At 40.6% G+C, this 20,091-nt stretch overlaps 1 protein-coding gene across 1 annotated transcript in view; it reads left to right on the forward strand.

The window, feature by feature from the left end:
* Nucleotides 1–14,265: 14,265 nt before the first annotated feature.
* The window catches only part of LARS1 (leucyl-tRNA synthetase 1), a 77,477-nt gene continuing 71,651 nt past the window's right edge, over nucleotides 14,266–20,091 (forward strand). Inside the window, exon 1 of the mRNA XM_019414197.2 lies at nucleotides 14,266–14,440. Coding sequence (XP_019269742.1) covers nucleotides 14,435–14,440 — 6 coding nt within the window. The 5' untranslated portion in view covers nucleotides 14,266–14,434. The remainder of the gene's footprint in view (nucleotides 14,441–20,091) is intronic.

Raw genomic sequence — 20,091 nt, forward strand, 5'->3', positions numbered from 1 at the left:
CGGCTCAGGAGGGCAGGAGATAGCGTCAAGTGGCGGGCGCAAGAACCAATAGAAATAAGAGGGCCGTGCGCGCAGAGCCAATGAAAAAGCTCGCTCGCCCCGCCGGCAGGCCGTACCCAGTTAAGGAGGAGGGATATAGCAAGGTAGGTGGAGAGCTTACGTGAACTCCTGGTGCAAGATGGTATCTTGGAGAAGGTGCTGTGAGTCTTAAAGGGGCCGCGGCGCCTTTTTGACCACGCCGTCGCCCGCCGCGCAATACCGGTGTCTGCTACTGGGAGTGCCTGGGGGAACCCGGCAAGCCCCTCAGCCTGGTTCCTTTCGTTTTTTCCTGGAAACACACTTGTGTCCCGAAATGACTCAGCTGTAGTAAATCTGCAACACAACGTGCAATACATTCACGTTCGACACATTGCACAGAATGCAAAATTTTACTTTTTTTTTTCCTTGCACAATCATTTTGCTCAGCACACATGCTTGTATTTTTCGCCGCTATGCTTAAGTTACGCAGAATGTTTCTGACAACCATTCCTTGGACTCCAGTAATCGTCATTTTTAAAACGTGGCGCACAGTTGTAAAAGGCTGAGGCCATTTCAGTTTTACCAGTATTTTTAATACATGCTTTATTTAGGAAAAAAAAGATTCTAATCTTTTTTTAAATTCTCTGTTCACTGGATATCTAAAATTCAGTAGGGTGTTTTTTTTTTTTTATTTTTTTGCAGGGAGAATTTTGGTCAGCAAAAAAGTTTTTAAAAATATTTTTTTTAAAACCGAAATTACCAAAATAGGCAACTTAGTTTGTATTGGATAAAAAAATTCCTTTTGAAGTTTTGAAATTACTAGCTTGGCACTGGTCTTAGAATGCTTACTCAACAACAAATACTGAGCACCTGCTCTATGCTAGCACTGTGTAAGGCACCAGGATTCCAATGGTTAGCAAAACAGTCTCTCAGAAAGCTGAACGGTTTGTGGGATTGTGCAATATAATAATATTTTGAAAAATACCTGATGAGCACAAACCTCATATAAAAGAGATGGGTCAGCCCAAAATAAGCAAGTATACTTATCCACATAGAGCAGAAAAAAGCCAACTTTTTCTTAAAAGGAATAGATACTAAATATCCCTTGTTTTGTGGGCCATATGGTTTCTGGCAACTACTCAATTCTGCCCTCTTGGCATGAAACTGGCCATAGGTAATACATAAACAAATGATTCTGACTATGTCCAAATAAAACGTACTCAATTTTAGATAATTTTCAAATGTCACAACATATTTTCTTGATTTTCTAAAAAAACATTTAAAAGTGGAAAAGCCATTGTTACCTTACAGATACACAGAAGAGCCAAGAGCCAACAGGGTTTGGCTTACTGGCCCTTACATAGAGTAATAAAAGCAAAATGCACTTAGAAATCATCTAACGAACCCCCTTCACTGACACCTTCTCCTTAACTTTGCAAATAAGGATAAAAGGCCAGAGACTGAGTGGTTTATTGAGAATCACACATCTGTAGATGGATCAGAATTTGCATCTGGATCTTCTTACAGCAAGTCCAGAGTTTTCTCATATCCAACTGTTGCCTCTTCTTCCCTCTCTCCTCCCCTTCTTTATGCTTATCCACAGGTTTCCTTCACTTTTCTTCCTAGTACATAGATGAAGTATTATCCAAAAATGACAGAAAAAAAATTTTTAAGTGTAAAAGTGATATGATTAGGCCTAAGGCTAGGAAAGAACCTGATAGTGTGATAGAAATGTAACAGGAATTGCTTTCATCACAAAACTTTGAAAAGTTATATCCATTTATATGGATCCAGACTTTTGGGAGCTCACATTCTGGTAGGCTAACAGTCAGGTATTGTAAATAATCATCTGTAGCCACGGTTGTTGAATACATACTCTATGCTGGCTCTGTGCTAAATATTTCCATGTGTTACTGCTTCCCATCTTCACAGTATCCCTGTATAGTAAACACTATTCACAGATGAGAAAATTGCATCCCAGAAAGATCATGAAACTAATGAATGGAAAGACCCCGTCTTGACCATGTGTATTTGACCACAAAGCCCACACCTATAACCTTCACTTAAATAATCTCACTAGCAAACACTGAAATATTCACCATGTGGTTCATTCAAAATTCATTCAACAAATATGTATTGAGCCTTTTACCACCATTAGGCACTGTTCTTGGGATAATAGAGAGTAAGACTAATATTAAATAAACGTTTTTTCCTTAGTTAAGGTGGATGCTAAAATGGATACTTAACAAAGATTGACTTTTCTCTCAGTTTTATCTTCACAGGAGGAGAAAGAGATGCCAATTTATCTAAGAAATATTATTGATATAAGACATTGAAAAGAAAGTGACTACAGGAAGAATACACATGTAAACCATCCTTATTCAAATCAAGTTTGCTTTCTTCGCTTGAGGGTAACTGGGCCTCAACCAGGAAGAACTGTTAACTATGCAGTTTCACATAAGTGTTGACAGAGGGAGATGGGCCTTCCATAATCAGAGTAGATTTGTCCACAATTTTTTTTTTGTCTTATTCCCTACCCTGTGGTTAAGTGCTGTCCCAGATGTATGATAACAGAGGTTGAGAGTAATTTTTCAGATTTAAATTTCTGTGAAATTTACAATCATGATGTTTCCCTTAAATGCAATCAGACAAAGCTTTGGTAGAATTTCAAACAAGGAAGTTCATAGTTACAGACAGACTCTCTCATTTCTATACATTTATGGTGATCATCTGATTAAACAACACACCCATCAAAATATCAGCGCCTCCTGAGTCTGGATCCCCATTTGCAGTCCATCTGGCTCAGAGAAAAGTCCCTTCAATAAAAGTCACTTGGGGGCACCTGGCTGGCTCAGTAGGTGGAGCATGCAACTCTTGATCTTGGGGTCATGAGTTTGAGCCCCACGTTGTTCAGGTTGTAGAACCTACCTAAAAGTAAGTAAGTAAGTAAGTAAATAAATAAATAAATAAATAAATATCATTTGAATCTTGGTTATGCAAAGGCAAAGGTGAGTTAGCAGAAAAATAGCAAGTCAATTGGAATTGTCTCTCTTCATTATGGAAATGTAGATTTGTTTTCTTTTTTTTTTAATTTTTTTTTTTCAACGTTTTTTATTTATTTTTGGGACAGAGAGAGACAGAGCATGAACGGGGGAGGGGCAGAGAGAGAGGGAGACACAGAATCGGAAACAGGCTCCAGGCTCCGAGCCATCAGCCCAGAGCCTGATGCGGGGCTCGAACTCACGGACCGCGAGATCGTGACCTGGCTGAAGTCGGACGCTCAACCGACTGCGCCACCCAGGCGCCCCTGTAGATTTGTTTTCTTAGGAAAACTATGTTATAAGGGTTTTTTTAAAAAAGTTCTGTCACACTGCATAGCTATAAGAATGGCTAATATAAATGGCAAAATGGTACAACCACTCTGAGAAACAGTTTGGTATTTTCTCTAAACACGAATGCAGCTACCATATGACCCAACAATTATACTCCTGAGACTTGATCCCAGAGAAATCAAAACATGTTCATGGACGAAAACCTGCATACAAGTACTTATAGCAGTTTTGTTTATAGTAGCCCAAAACTGGAATCAGCATCAGATAGCCTTAAATATGTGAATGGTTAAACACACTGTAATACATACGTACCATCATGGAATGCTACTCAGCCACAGAAAGGAAGGAACTATAGATATGGGCAACAATTTGGATGAATTAGGCTGAGTGAAGAAAAAGAGCCAATCCTCAAAGGTTATATATTGGATGGTTCCATTTACATAACATTTTGAAAATAACATAATTTTAGGAGCAGAGGACAGAGATGAGAATGTGGAGGGAAAGTTGGTGTGGTTCTTAAACATGAGGGATCCCTGTGGTGTTGGAAGTATTCTGTATCTTGACTATGGGGGTAGACACAGAGGTGATAACATTGTATAGAATCAAGTTTATATGTGGGGCGCCTGGGTGGCTCAGTTAGTTGAGCATCTGACTCTTGATTTCGACTCAGGTCATGATTTCATGGTTCATGAATTTAAGCCCCACATCAGGTTCTGCACTGTCAGAGCCTCCCTCCCTCCCTTCCTCTCTCTCTCTCTCCCTCAAAAGTAAATAAATAAACATTAAAAAAAAGAAGAAGAATCTAATTTATATGTGTATACCCATGTAGACATGTATAATGAATAAGCATAAAACTTGTATTGATGTCAATATTCTGATTGTGATATTATACTATGGTTTTGCAAATATTACCACTGGGGAAAATTCGGAAGTGTGCAAAAGTTCTCTCTATTATTTCCTACAGCTGCATATCACTCTACAAGTATCACAATTTAAAAAACAGTTGCTTTTAAGGGTGGCTGAGTGGCTTAGTCAGTTAAGTGACCGAATCTTGACTTTGGCTCAGGTCAGGATCTCACGGTTCGTGGATTCAAGCCCCATGTTGGGCTCTGTGCTGACAGTGCATAGCCTGCTTGGGATTCTCTCTCTCTCCCTCTCTCTCTCTGTCTCTCCTCAGCTTGTGCTTTCTCTCCCTCCCTTCCTCCCTCTCCCTCTCTATCTCTCTCTCTCAAAATAAATAAACTTAAAAAAAAAAAAGATTCTCTCTCTGCCTCTCTCCCAGCTCATGTGCACACTCTCACTCTCTGTCACTCTTTCTCCCTAAAATTAAAAAAAAAAAAAAAAAGTTTAAAAGAGCTTTGCTAGAAAAAAATAAAATAAAAATAAAACCATGGGCCTGGATAAGATCATCTAAGAAGTAACTATATCTCGAAAGGCCACTAGGGCATTCCCCTATTTAGAAGGAAAGTGAGTTATTCAGTAAAATAAACGGAGAAGGGATGGCCGTGAGGCAGCAAAACAGAGAAGAAATTTGTCTCAGGAAAGACTGAGTTTTCAACTGTGTCATATGTATAGTTCTTGGGTCAAGTAAGATGAGGATACAGAATTGACCACTGAATTTGGCAGCGTGGAAATCATTGATGACCTACACGGTTCCATGGAGGGGAGAGAATAAACACCTGACTGGAGCAGGTTCAGGAGAGGAATTAGAGACAGGAAGACAGTTCTCTTGAGACTTTTACTCTAAAGGGGAGTAGAGCAATGAAGGTACTGGAAGGCATTGTGGAATAGAGAAAAGAGAGTCAGCTTGCACGGTGTTCTGTTTTTCTTTCTCTTGTTTGTCTGCTTTGCATTAGGTGAGATGGTATGTATGAATTCAGAGGAGCATGATGTAATGGAGAAAGAAAATCTGAGGATGTGAGAGGTGAGGTGAACAACTGTAACAAAAAAATCTCTTAGGAAAAAAAAATGGGATTTAGTGTACAAATATTGTGTAGGTCTTTTTTTTTAATTCAGCTTATTTATTTATTTTGAGAGAAAGAGAGAGAGAGCACAATCAGGGGAGGAACAGAAAGAGAGGGAGAGAGAGAGAATCCAAAACAGGGTTCGCACTGTCAGTGCAGAGCCAGAAGTGGGGCTGGAACTCACAAAACTGTGAGATCATGACCTGAGTCAAAATCAAGAGTTGGACAGTTAACCTGACTGAGCACCCAGGCGCCCCCATTGTATAGGTCTTTTTTTTTTTTTTTATGTTTATTTAGAAAGAGAGAGAACTTGAGCAGGGTAGGAGCAGAGACAAGGAGACACAGAATCTGAAGCAGGTCCCAGGCTCTGAGCTGTCAGCACAGAACTCAATGCAGGGCTCGAACCCATGAACCATGAGATAATGACCTGAGCCCAAGTTGGACACTCAACCATCTGAGCAACCCAGGCGCCCTGTGTAGGTCTTAATAGGAGCTCTGATTGTGCTACATGGAGAAAAAAGCACATGTTGATAGAGGTATGGTGGTAGATGTAGTAAATGTAACTCATGGATGTTCTTTACTGATTGCTTCTATGTTTTTAGTGAATTAAGAACTCAGAATTCAATTCAGAAGAATATGGGGGGGGGGGCATGCTGACTGAGAAGAGAGGAGTGAGGACAAAGCATCTTTGGCTTCTCAACCATTTCTTTCTTTTTTTTTTTTTAAATGTTTATTTTTGAGAGAGAGAGAGACAGAGACAGAGACAGAAACAGAGAGCAAGTGAGGTGGGGGAGGGGGGACAGAGAGATAGGGAGACACAGAATCTGAAGCAGGCTCCAGGCTCTGAGCTGTCAGCACAGAGCCCAACATGGGGCTTGAACACAGGAACCGTGAGATCATAACCGAGCCGAAGTTGGACACTTAACTGAATGAACCACCCAGGCGCCCTAGGTTTCTCAACCGTTTCAAGCTCCTTTTCACCTCAGGGCTTTTCTGGTCCTTTTGCCCAGAAATCTTTTCCATACATATTTGTATCGTTGACCTTTTCTTGTCAGCTCAAATAGCCCCTCCTTAGGAAGGCCTCCCCTGACCATCCCATCTAAATTAACACCTTACTTCCCTCCTCTAGTTATTTTCTAGCATATAATTCTGTTTTATCTGCTTCATAGCATTTTTCACGGTCTGACATTTTTTTATTTATTCGTTTTTTCTACCTTGTCCTAACTAGAATATAATTTTTCATGAAGTCAAAGATTTTGTCCTCTTTGTTCCTTGGCACTGAAAACAAAACCTGACAGGTAATAGATGCTCTGTAAATACTAATAAATGACTACTACAACATCAAAACAATATTACTACCTGAGTACTATTATCACCAAGTTCCTGACCCATACAAGCCAAGTGATTTGGAACACAACAAATTTGGAATAGAGGAAAGGGGGGGGGGTGTCCATGATTCATGATTCAAAGCCAGGCTAACACTAGAGCTCACATTCTCAGACACTATATGGAAGAGCATATAAGGAAAGATACTGCCTTCTGGCTACCGAGATGTTGAGAGCCTGACCAATGTTTTAGAAAAAAGAAGAAGAAGAAAAGAAGAAGAAGAAGAAGAAGAAGAAGAAGAAGAAGAAGAAGAAGAAGAAGAAGAAGGAGAAGAAGAAGAAAAAGAAAAGAAAAGGAAGTGAGAACCTGGGTGGCTTAGTCGGTTGGGCATCCAACTTTAGCTCAGGTCATGATCTCACGGTTCATGAGTTCAAGCCCCACGTCCGGCTCTGTGCTGACAGCTGAGAGCCTGGAACCTGCTTCAGATTCTGTGTCTTCCTCTCTCTGCCCCTCCCCCACTCATGCTCTTTCCCTCTCTCTCTCAAAAATAAACCTTAAAAAAATCAAAAAAGAAAAAGAAGAGTAAGACTATGATTGTGCCATTAATTTATATAGTTTACAGCAGTCTAATTTCATTGATAGTGTAAAAATAGGGATCTTAAACATCATAAATGCACAAAATAAATTTTAAAAATATAGTCCTTAACACTGGAATCTCAGTAATATGTAATTACTTGTCTTTAGCTCTTTCTTTGCTTTTTATCCTCCCTTTCTTTCTTCTTTTCCTCCTCCCTCCCTCCCTCCCTTCCTTCTTTCCTTCCTTCAGTTCCTTAAGGAACCCTAGGACTGCTTCACGATGGTGATGGTAATGGTGGTGATAACAAGGATAAGTAGGCTATTTTGGAACTACAAGCAGTGTTTTGATGACTCAAGTGTCACGTTTCCCATATGAGCCTATGACATGGTTGGCAATGCTCTATGGAATGTTGACAAGATAGCAGGCTGAAGCTTGTGGGTCCTAAGTCTGGAGTGGTGTAGCATGAGTGAACTGTTACTAATTCCTGAAAATCACAAGTATCACTGCTTAAAAAGAAATCTAATTTTTTGAGGCACCTCCACACTGTTTTCCACAGCGGCTGCACCAGTTTGCATTCCCACCAACAGTGCAAGAGGGTTCCCATTTCTCCATATCCTCACCAGCATCTATAGTCTCCTGATTTGTTCATTTTAGCCACTCTGACTAGCGTGAGGTGGTATCTGAGTGTGGTTTTGATTTGTATTTCCTTGATGAGGAGTGACGTTGAGCATCTTTTCATGTGCCTGTTGGCCATCCGGATGTCTTCTTTAGAGAAGTGTCTATTCATGTTTTCTGCCCATTTCTTCACTGGATTATTTATTTTTTGGGTGTGGAGTTTGGTGAGCTCTTTATAGATTTTGGATACTAGCCCTTTGTCCGATATGTCATTTGCAAATATCTTTTCCCATTCCGTTGGTTGCCTTTTAGTTTTGTTGATTGTTTCCTTGGCAGTGCAGAAGGTTTTTATCTTCATGGGGTCCCAATAGTTCATTTTTGCTTTTAATTCCCTTGCCTTTGGGGATGTGTCAAAGAAAAAATTGCTGCGGCTGAGGTCAGGGAGGTTTTTTCCTGCTTTCTCTAGGATTTTGATGGTTTCCTGTCTCACATTCAGGTCCTTTATCCATTTTGAGTTTATTTTTGTGAATGGTGTAAGAAAGTGGTCTAGTTTCATTCTTCTGCATGTTGCTGTCCAGTTCTCACAGCACCATTTGTTAAAGACACTGTCTTTTTTCCATTGGATGTTCTTTCCTGCTTTGTCAAGGATTAGTTGACCATACTTTTGTTGGTCTAATTCTGGAGTTTCTATTCTATTGCATTGATTTATGTGTCTGTTTTGTGCCAATACCATGCTGTCTTGATGATTACAGCTTTGTAGTAGAGGCTCAAGTTTTGGTCTTCTTCTTCAAAATTACTTTTGCTAGATCTACCCAATGACCCAGCAATAGCACTGCTAGGAACTTACCCAAGGGATACAGGAGTGCTGATGCATAGGGGCACTTGTACCCCTATGTTTATAGCAGCACTTTAAACAATAGCCAAATTATGGAAAGAGCCTAAATGTCCATCAACTGATGAATGGATAAAGAAATTGTGGTTTATATACACAATGGAACACTATGTGGCAATGAGAAAGAATGAAATATGGCCTTTTGTAGCAACGTGAATGGAACTGGAGAGTGTTATGCTAAGTGAAATAAGTCACACAGAGAAAGACAGATACCATATGTTTTCACTCTTATGTGGATCCTGAGAAACTTAACAGAAGACTATGGGGGAGGGGAAGGAAAAAAAAAAAAAAGGTTAGAGAGGGAAGGAGCCAAAACATAAGAGGCTCTTAAAAACTGAGAACAAACTGAGGGTTGATGGGGGGTGAGTGATGGGTATTGAGGAGGACACCTGTTGGTATGAGCACTGGGTGTTGTTTGGAAACCAATTTGACAATAAATTTCATATTTAAAAAAAAGAAAAGAAAAGAAATCTAGGCAACAGAAATTTTAACAGAAAGCTTCTGTTTAGAAACAGAAAGTTTCTTAAAAATGTTAGTGTCCGAGAAGTGCAACTTCTCTGATTTGGTTACATTTGTCTAAACATCAAAGTGCCCCTAATCAACATGGCTACTTGTTCCTAGCTCATGTCAGTCTGATTTAGAATTTCCATTTATTAAATGACTATCTTAGTCCATTTGAGCTGCTCTAGCAAAATACCACAGATTGGGTGGCCTATAAACAACAAGTTTATTTCTCATAGTTTTGGAGACTAGAAGTAGGAGATTGGGGTGCCAGCATGGCTGGGTGAGGGACCTCTTCGGGGTCCCACATTTCTCTTTGTTTACTTATAAGGAGGAAGGGTTTCTCTTTTTTGTTTGTTTTGTTTCATTTGGGTTCTCTTTTACGAAAACACTGATCTCATTCAGAAGGGCTCCATCCTGCTGACCTAAGCACTCCCCAAAAGCCCCACCTCTTAATACCATCAGATTGGGCATTGGGATTTCAACCTATGAATTTTAGGGGGGAAACAAACATTCAGACCATGACATTGATCAAACTGGCTTCCAGTATTCTCTTCCTTTCTTCCTTCCTTCCTTCTTCCCTTCCTTCTTCCCTTCCTTCTTCCCTTCCTTCCGTTTAGCTTAATATTTCTTGACATTCACTTAGTATGAACCAGGTATTGGGCTAATCACCTTGCTTGGTGTAGCTCATTTTATTCTCACAGCAAGCTCAACAAGTAGGTGATCCCAGTCCACATTTTACATACAGTGATCTAGAGTCCCAAGGTTGAAGGAACAGAGCTAGCATGGGACAGTCTCAATTTAGACCCAGGCACCGTACTTCAAAGCCTTTAAGCACAACCACCACACACACTCTTCCTTTCCTGCCCATTCAATGTCAAAGGCTGCACACAGAGCAATCCCAGGATCAACTAAGCCCATAAGTCCTAGAAGGAGTCTTCCTTTCTCTCTTTATACTCACTGCTTGCATCATTACAAGCAAACAAACAAAACTGTTCACCATTCAGAAAGCATGAAAGTAAAGATACAACATTAATGTTGAAGGGGCGCCTGAGTGGCTCAGTTGCTTAAGTGTCCGACAAGGCTCAGGTGGACCTGATCTCATGGTTTGTGGGTTCAAGTCCTGCGTCAGGCTCTGTGCTGACAGCTCAGAGCCTAGAACCTGCTTCAGATTCTATGTCTCCCTCTCTCTCTGCCTCTCCCCTGCTCATGCTCTGTCTCTCTCTCAAAAATAAATAAACATTGGGGCGCCTGGGTGGCTCAGTTGGTTAAGCAGCTGACTTCGGCTCAGCCCGCGTCGGGCTCTGTGCTGACAGCTCAGAGCCTGGAGTCTGTTTCAGATTCTGTGTCTCCCTCTCTCTGACCCTCCCCTGTTCATGCTCTGTCTCTCCCTGTCTCAAAAATAAATAAAACATTTAAAAAAATAAAAAAATAAATCAATAAACATTAAAAAAAAAGAAAAAAGAACATTTATGTAGGAAAAAGCCAATTTAAGTACAAAAGATGTTTAATAGGGTAGAGAACTGACAACCATGTTCTTTGAGAGCTGCAAGCCCGTGAAACAGAAGTATCAAAAGAAGTGCCCTGGGGTGCCTTGGATGGCTCTGTCGGTTGGGCTCTTGATTTTGGACACGTTGATGTTTAGACAAATGGCCTGGCACCATGGAACCTGCTTGGGATTCTCTCTCTCCCTCTCTCTCTGCCCGTTCCCTGTTCACTCTCTCTCTCTCTCTCAAAAATAAATAAACTTTAAAAAAAAGTGCCCTTAATTCCTTCCTCTGACTCTGCCATCTCAAGATAGGGTAAATATGCATGAAAAACAAATACAAAGGGACTCAGAGACAAGCCAAGGCTAATTATAGCTTTATGGATCTAAATTGAGAAGTGGTGATTCAGTTGAGTTTAGTAGAGTGACTGATGGCGTGAGTTTAGGTGGGAAAAAAAACACAGGAAATGAGTTCTGTTGTGGAGTTTTAAAGAATGACCAGTATGGTCCGACAGTCGGAGAAGGTATAGCACACAATTATATGGTGATAAGTAGCTCAGTGACGTTAGGGAAGAAATTAAAATGGGGCACAGGTAAGCTTTTCTATTTTAATCAGACTAATGCTTATAGACCAATTTTCCTAAAATAATAATAAAAATAGCTGACATCTTAAAGTTCTTACCCTTTGCCAGGCATATACATATATATGTACATGTGGTTTATACGTGTATTATTATATGTATACATATTATTTCTTTAATCCTCATAGCAATCCTATGAGGTACTTACTTTTATGACCCTTTTATAACCACAAAGTGGTTAATTGAATTGCCTGAGGTCACCCAGCTAGTAAGTGATGAATTTGGTCAGTCTGATTCAGAGCCTGAGCTCTTATCCACTACGCTACCTTTCCAATTTCATCTGTCTAGAAAGGGTATTCCATATGGCATAGCAAAGAATCGACAATTCTCAATTAAAAAGCGATATTACTACGGTGTAACAAATTTCATTCTCCTAATATCTCTTGAATCTGCTTCTCTTTCTCTCCCTTGACTGCCACTGCCATAGTCCAAACCATCCTCACCTCTTACCTGGACAATCGCAGTAGCCTCCTGCTTTTGCCTTAGCTTTCTTCCAATCCTTCTTCAGAATGATCTTACAATACATAAATAGGACCATGTCCCATGTCCTCACTTAAAACCCTTCCATGGTCTCCCATATCTCCACTTGTTTCAATGTTTTCCTCTTCCACTGGACTGCAAGCTCTGTGGTAGAGGTGACTGCTCCTGTCTTGTCCAAGTGTTGTTATCTCCAGCATCTAGAATAGTGCCTTATACATAGTAAAAGCTAAATAAATTTTTGTTAAATGAATGGAATCTAAATGACCCTCTAAAAAATAGATTAGTCACTTAAAGAGGAAACAGGCTAATAGGGGATAAGGGATGGGGCATTTAATTAGGGGGTAGGTTTTCCATAATTCTCTTAAGTTGTAATCACATAACAACTTGTTTATTCTCTTCTTCTCTGTCTTGTTCCCTGCTATATCTTAGCTCTATGTCAGGTTCACAGGAGGTAACCAATGAATATGTATTGTATGAATAATTTCAGTTACCAATGTGAATTGGAAGCTGATGAATCAAAGATGACAAATAGTACTGATAAGGGCAGAATTGGAATTGGAACAGGAGACTATAACCATAGTTATGGGAGCTGTAGAGGATTAGGATTCTTTTTTCGTTTTAATTAAAATTCTTTTTGGACGTTTATTTATTTTTGAGACAGAGACAGAGTGTGAGTGGGGGAGGGGCAGCGAGAGAGGGAGACACAGAATCTGAAGCAGGTTCTAGCCTCTGAGCTGTCAGCACAGAGCCCGACGGGGTGGGGCTGGAACCCATGAAACGCACGATCATGACCTGAGTGGAAGTTGGACGCTTAACGGACTGAGCCACCCAGGAACTCAGGATAAGGATTCTTTTATTCATTCAATGAATATTTATAAGTCATCTATTATGTGCCAGATTCTGCTAGGCAGCCTCTGCTGTAAAGAGCTTACAGTCTAGTGATAAATAAATAGGCAATTAAATTCAAGGAGAGAACTTTCCTAAGGGAAGACAGGAAGAGTGTGCTTCAGGGAACATTTAGGAGGGGACATATCACCCAGACTTGGGCTGTCAGAAAGTAAATGTCTAAATTGTTAGTAGCTAAAGTAGGAGGGTGTGGAAAGTGATGGAGACTATTTGTATGGGAAAGCCCTGAGGTAGGAGAGCCCTGGTAGTTTCTCCTTAGCCTAAGGTTTCTGGTTAACTTTCTTCCATCCAACAGATTTTATTGAGTTCATACCATGTGCCAGGCATTGTTAGGCCATCATTGAATTTTTATTTCAAAAGTAGTTGTTGTGCTTTATTTTAAATGCACACACACATATAATTTTAAATTCATTAATTTATTAAACTTCTTATTTAAAACATTTTTCTTTCCCTTAGTCTTTTAGGAAGACACAATATTTAGCTGGGCACCCCTCTGACAAAAAGTGCTTTGCAGATGCTTTATGAATATTTACTGAATTAATAAATAAATGCATGTAAGAGTATCTAATCTGACTCCAGAAAGTAAATGCCTTGCATGGTTGCTTGTCAGTACATCTTTCTTCCTATGATGGAAATGCTCCAAATCTCCACTGTCAGATGATATGGTAACCACTGGCCACACAGACTACCAAGCACTCAAAAAGTGGCTAGTGCAATTGAAGAACTAAATTTTAAACCTTTTTTTTTTTTTTTTTTAATGTTTGTTCATTTTTGAGAGAGAGGGAGCAAGCATGAGCGGGGGAGGGGCAGAGAGTCCAGGCTCTGAGCTGTCAGCACAGAGCCCGTTCCTGGGGGCTCGGGGCTCCAACCTGACTCAAATCCACAAATGGCCAGATCATGACCTGAGCCGGTCAGAACCTGACCTGAACTGGGAACCTTAACCCTCAGCCACCCAGGCGCCCCTGAAGAACTGAATTTTAAATTTTACTGAATTTTATTTTAAACTTAAATAGCCACATGTGATGTGGCAGCCTTAGATGGTAGTACAGTTGAAATAATGCGCTTGGCACTGGAACCCGGTAGGTTACCGGCCTCACGCTTAAAAATTAGAGATTGTTAATAAATGGCAATAAAACGTCTGAATTCTGGGCTGTTAAATGCCACAGACAGCACTAAATATCTGTGCACAATGCAAGCCATAATTAGCACGTCAGTCACTGACGACTAATAAACCTTGCAACCTGGCATCCTGACAAGACACCTAACCCAGCGCCACGGGGTGAAAAGGTTGAAGGCCAGGGAACTGGACCATAGGCGCGTTCGCGGCAATCTGCGACTTCGAACAGCCTCATGGACTTTGTAGTTCAACATGCCCCTGACATCACTACCGGTGTCACCACCGCGTGACCTAGAGGTTCAATTTCCGGTAGCCTGTTGCTCTATGGGAGTTGTAGTCAATAAGTGACTGCTAGACTTGGGCTCTAGTGGTCTGGAAACTACAATTCCCGGCGGGCTACGGGATGCACAAGGCAGTAGTTAGCTGTGAGCGGGCGATTGCCTCATCAGGTGTAAAGTGTGTGCTTCAGTGTATTGGGAGGCCTGGCTACCCCCAGACGGAAGGGAAAGGTTGGGATCACTGCTTTGAGAGGATCGCCGAGGTCACTGTCGTGGGTTGCAGAATTGGTTGGGCGGTGCCATGGCGGTGAGTTCTGCCGGGAAGAGAGTCCGCTCTGCCCGGCCCTATAACCCGGCTGATCTGTTTGCTTTTGCCAGAAGCTGGGGTCTCCATGTGGTAGCCGTTGTCCTGAAAGGAAAAATCCTTATCTAAACACAGGGAATGCCTTGACCCCCACATTAAAGGTGTGGATGTTGTGAGGATGCGCGTTTTCTTGCTATCTGTTGAGCCCGGAACTGGTATCTTTAACTTTACACACTACTTAATGTTACGTGTGTTAATTTCACGACGTGTCTAAAACCCATTTGGAGAGAGGGAAGTAGGTAACCTTGTTCCTCCTTTTAAAAAAGTTTTGTTTTTTTTTTAATGTTTATATATTTTTGAGAGACAGAGACAGAGCATGAGCAAGGGAGGGGTAAAGAGAGAGAGGGAGACACGGAATCCCAAGCAGGCTCCAGCCTCTGAGCTGTCAGCATAGAGCCCACAGAGCCCAGAGCCCAGTGTGGGGCTTGAACTCACGAGTGGTGAGATCATGACCTGAGCCCAGGTCGATGCTCAACCCACTGAGCCACCCAGGCGCCCCCTTTGTTCCTTCTTTTAACAAAAAAAAGTTTTTTAAACAGACAAAAATCTCTACATTCATGGTGTTTACGTGTGTGTGTATGAGAGAGTTACATGCTAAAATATTTGGTAAAATATGTCTGGCGCCAGTAAGTCCTATTAAAAATAGAGCAGGAAGGGGAGACTCTTAAGTGTGAGGTGGGGTAGGGTTGCAGTTTTAAAACTGTGATCAAGGGGCGCCTGGGTGGCTCAGTCGGATAAGCATCCGACTTCGGCTCAGGTCATGTTTGTGCGTTCCAGCCCCGCGTTGGGCTCTGTGCTGACAGCTTGGAGCCTGGAGCCTGCTTCGGATTCTGCGTCTCCCTCTCTCTCTGTTCCTCCCCTGCTCTCACTCTGTCTCTCTCTCTCTCTCTCTCAAAAATAAAGATTAAAAAAACGTTTGTTTAAAAAAAAAAACAAACCTGTGATCAACAAAGGCTTTTCTAAGAAGGTGGCATTGTGGCAAAAAGGAGGTAAGGGAGCAAGCCATGCAGCTATATGGAGGAGACGATATCTAGGCAGAAGCCACACTGAGAGAAAAGCAAGGAGGGTTGTATATCCAAAGGACAGTGATACTGGAAATGATAATAGTGTATGTGATGGGTATTGATGGGTGGATGGATGTAGGTCATGTAAGGCTGCTGGGTTCAAGAAAGAATGGGAAGAGATGGACTGGAGATCATGAGTGTGGATAACTCTTGAGGAATTTTATAAAGGAGAGCAGAGAATTGGGGTAATAGATGAAAGTCAAAAGAGGACTTTCTTTTCTTTTTTAATTTTTTTTATTTAAAAAAAAATTTTTTTTTAACGTTTATTTATTTTTGCGACAGAGAGAGACAGAGCATGAACGGGGGAGGGTCAGAGAGAGGGAGACACAGAATCTGAAACAGGCTTCAGGCTCTGAGCTATCAGCACAGAGCCCGACGCGGGGCTTGAAATCACGGACCGCGAGATCATGACCTGAGCCGAAGTCGGCCGCTTAACCGACTGAGCCACCCAGGCGCCCCTCTTTTCTTTTTTTAAACGTAGAAGAAATTACCAACACTTGTATGCTCATGGGAATTACCCTGTAGAAAGGAAACATTGATGTGGAAAAGGGATGATTGCTGAAGTGCTGTTCCTGAATAGAACAGAAGGCATGAGATCCAGTGCATCAGTGGAAGGGTTAATAGTAACAGGAAAGAAGACAGACTATATAGGTACACAGGCATGTGGGTAGGTAGATGTGATGAGGGAGGCTGTGAAAATTTTCTGTTCACTTCTGGTTTCTAATTCAATTAAGAACCAAGATTAACAGCTAGAAATGAGGATGGAAGAGGAATTGTTGGAGGATTGAGGAGAGAGGAGAAAGCATAAAACAATTATCTAGGACATTGCCGTCAATAGAACTTTTTATGTTTGCACTAATTTGGGAGCCACTAGCCACATGTGGCAACTGAGCCCTTGAAATGTGGCCAGTGCAGTTGAAGGACTGAATTTTAATATAACTTTAAAATTAACAAGTCATGTGTGGCTAGTGGCTACTGTATTGCACAGTATACACATTAAAGTTGAGAAGCACTAGTCTAGGAGAAGGAGTAACGAAGTGGATTTCAGAAATTAGTAGTGTGGCTGGGCATCACTTGATATTAATGGACATGAATTTAAATGGAGGCCAGTCAGCATGGTTGAGTGCTTATCTCTTGACACTTTCAGCTGCCTAGGTGAAGGAACAGAGCAGTTGGATGGGACGGATGGATGGAGTTTTGCCAGGCAAGAATGGTAAAGGGAAAACCGAAGAATTATACAGATGGATTTACGGGACAGAAATGAGGACACGGGGTGGTAGGCGCCTAAAGATTAGTGAAAAAAGGTCATGATCAGTAGGACCCAATGGGGTTGAGGAATTATTAGAGTTGGAATTCTAGCAGAGTTAGGATCAATAATACCAATAACTAACATTTCTTATGTGTCATGCTTTTTGTTTAGCATTTTATTTGAATTGTCTTATTGAGTGTTCACGCTAATCTATTTGAGTTAGGCACTCTTATTTGCAGTTTACAGATGAAGAACCCCATGCTTAGAGAGCTTACCTAACAGGTCTGATTTCTTATAACTAGGACAGGATGAAAGTGATCAGGACTCAAAGGGATTGATTCATTTTTCAGTCACTATGCCGTCCTGCTTCCCAGGAAAACACATGCCTTCCGACTCCTGGTCCAGAGCTTTTTCTTCTGTCCCAAGTTGCTCATTGCCTCCCCACCAACCCCTCTCCCCCATGATGATATCCTTAGCTGATGTGGAATTTGCAGGTCTTTCTTTCTTTTTTCTTCTTTTTGGTGTTAATGGGAATGAGTTTTTTCAGTTTGGAAGACTTTAGTACATTTTTATTCTTTTTATGTTTTGTATAAGGAAGCTGGCAATATTTCTGGTAGATCTGATTGTTTTACTTTATTCACTTCTTGGCCTCTGCAAATATTCATGTTTTACACTGTCATGGTACTGGGCTGACATTAAAGTTAGTTTCATTGGAAGAATCCAGTAAGAACTCCCTTTAGAAAGAATAAGTAACAATAAAAATAATAAAATGTACCGATTTTATTGTGTGTTTTAAATGTACCGATTATTCTGTGCCATGCATTAGTGTTTTACAAAAGTTTTCATCTGAACAACCCTATAAAAGTGGGTGCTTTATCCCCATTTTATTGATGGGGAAAATAAGGCATCAGGTCTACTCAGAGGAAGAATTAGAATTCATTTGGTCCCACACTGGAGTTCATTCTGTTAATCATTGTGTTACCCCCAATTGCAAGCTAATTAGGATATTTCTTTTTTTTTTTTTAATAACTTGTTTTATTTTTTATATATTTTAAAATTTACATCCAAATTAGTTAGCATATAGTACAACAATGATTTCAGGAGTAGATTCCTTGGTGCTCCTTACCTATTTAGCCCATCCCCCCTCCCACAACCCCTCCTGTAACCCTCAGTTTGTTCTCCATATTTATGAGTCTCTTCTGTTTTGTCCCCCTCCCTGTTTTTATATTATTTTTGTTTCCCTTCCCTTATGTTCATTTGTTTTGTCTCTTAAAGTCCTCATATGAGTGAAGTCATGTGATTTTTGTCTTTCTCTGACTAATTTCACTTAACATAATAGCTTCTAGTTCCATCCATGTAGTTGCAAATGGCAAGATTTCATTCTTTTTGATTGCCGAGTAATACTCCATTGTATAGATATACCACATCTTTATCCATTCATCCATTGATGGACATTTGGACTCTTTCCTTACTTTGGCTATTGTCAATAGTGCTGCTATAAACATGGGGGTGCCTGTGTTCCTTTGAAACAGCACATCTGTATCCCGTGGATAAATACCTAGTAGTGCAATTGCTGGGTCGTAGGGTAGTTCTATTTTTAGTTTTTTGAGGAACCTCCATACTGTTTTCCAGAGTGGCTGCACCAGTTTGCATTCCCACCAGCAGTGCAAAAGAGATCCTCTTTCTTTGCATCCTCACCAATATCTGTTGTTGCCTGAGTTGTTAATGATAGCCATTCTGACAGGTGTGAGGTGGTATCTCATTGTGGTTTTTATTTGTATTTCCCTGATGATGAGTGATGTGGAGCATTTTTTCATGTGTCGGTTGGCCATCTGGATATCTTCTTTGGAGAAGTGTCTATTCATGTCTTTTGCCAAATTAGGAAATTTCTTTTGCAAACATCTTCCATAAAGAAAGTTTTCTGTTTCCAGAGGAAATCTTATCAATAATGAAGTGTGTAAGACAATGAACATGTGATAGCATGGATAGGATATTAGTTTTTATTTTATAATTGAATTTATAAATAATAAACTAAAATTTTCTTCATATCAGAGTAGTATTTATTTTAAAAAAATTGTTTAATGTTTATTTTTGAGAGAGAGAGAAAGAGACAGAGACAGAATGCAAGCTGGGGAGGGGCAGAGAGAGAGGGAGACACAGATCTGAAGCAGGCTCCAGGCTCTTAGCTGTCAGCACAGAGCCCGATGTGGGGCTCAAACTCACAGACCATGAGATCATTACCTGAGCTGAAGTTGGATGCTTAACCAACTGAGCCACCCAGCATAGTATTTATTTTTTAGAGCTTTTGACAGTTCTATTTTTATTTTTGTGTATTTAAAATTTTTATTTGTGTATTTTTGAGAGAGAGGGAGAGAGTGAGAATGAGAGAGAGAGAGAGATCTCGAGTGGGAGAGAGAGGTAGAGAGGGACGGAGACAGAATCCCAACCAGCGGCTCAAGGTCAAGCCATTAGATTATGACCTGAGCTGAAACCAAGAGTTGGACACTTAAATGATGAAGCCACCCAAGCGCCCCAAGCTTTTGACAGTTTTAATCTCTTCTAGTTACATATCAGACTTTTAGAGGGGATCTGGGGATGTGATATAATGAACATAATAGCCAATCTAAAAAAAATATTGTTTTTAAACTTTCATTTGGAAAATTTAAATAGTCAGCAAAATAGAGATAATAGTATTATGTACTTCCGTGTACCCATCACCCAACTTCAATAATTGGCAGTTCAGGACTATTTTGTTTCATATATCCCTTCCTGGGACCCTGCCCCTCCACCCCTCAGGATTCATTTTAAGCAGATTCCAGGCACTGTACATACATATTTGACATAGTTTAGTATAAGTTTTTACATCGATACATATTTTAATATTTTTTAATGTAATGATAACTTCTCTTAAAACATAATCCCAATGCCATTTTCATACCTAATAAAATCACATGATGTCTAGATGTCTCTTTGTGATATTGGTTAACATTATCGTGCATTTACCATGGGTCCAGCCCAAGGTTAAGTCCTTTGTCTGTATTAACTCTTTCTTTTTAATGTTTGTTTATTTTTGAGAGAGAGACAGCATAAGTGGGGGAGGGGCAGAGAGAGAGGGAGACACAGAATCTGAAGCAGGTTCCAGACTCTGAGCTGTCAGCACACAGCCCAATGTGGGGCTCGAACTCACAAACTGTGAGATCATGACCTGAGCCAAAGTCAAACACTTAACCGAGACACCTAGGAGCCCCTTAACTCTTTTAATTTTCATACTAATACTATAA

Source organism: Panthera pardus, unplaced genomic scaffold (genome assembly GCF_024362965.1).
Source record: "Panthera pardus isolate Hobbes unplaced genomic scaffold, ASM2436296v1 HiC_scaffold_2, whole genome shotgun sequence".
NCBI lineage: Eukaryota > Metazoa > Chordata > Mammalia > Carnivora > Felidae > Panthera > Panthera pardus.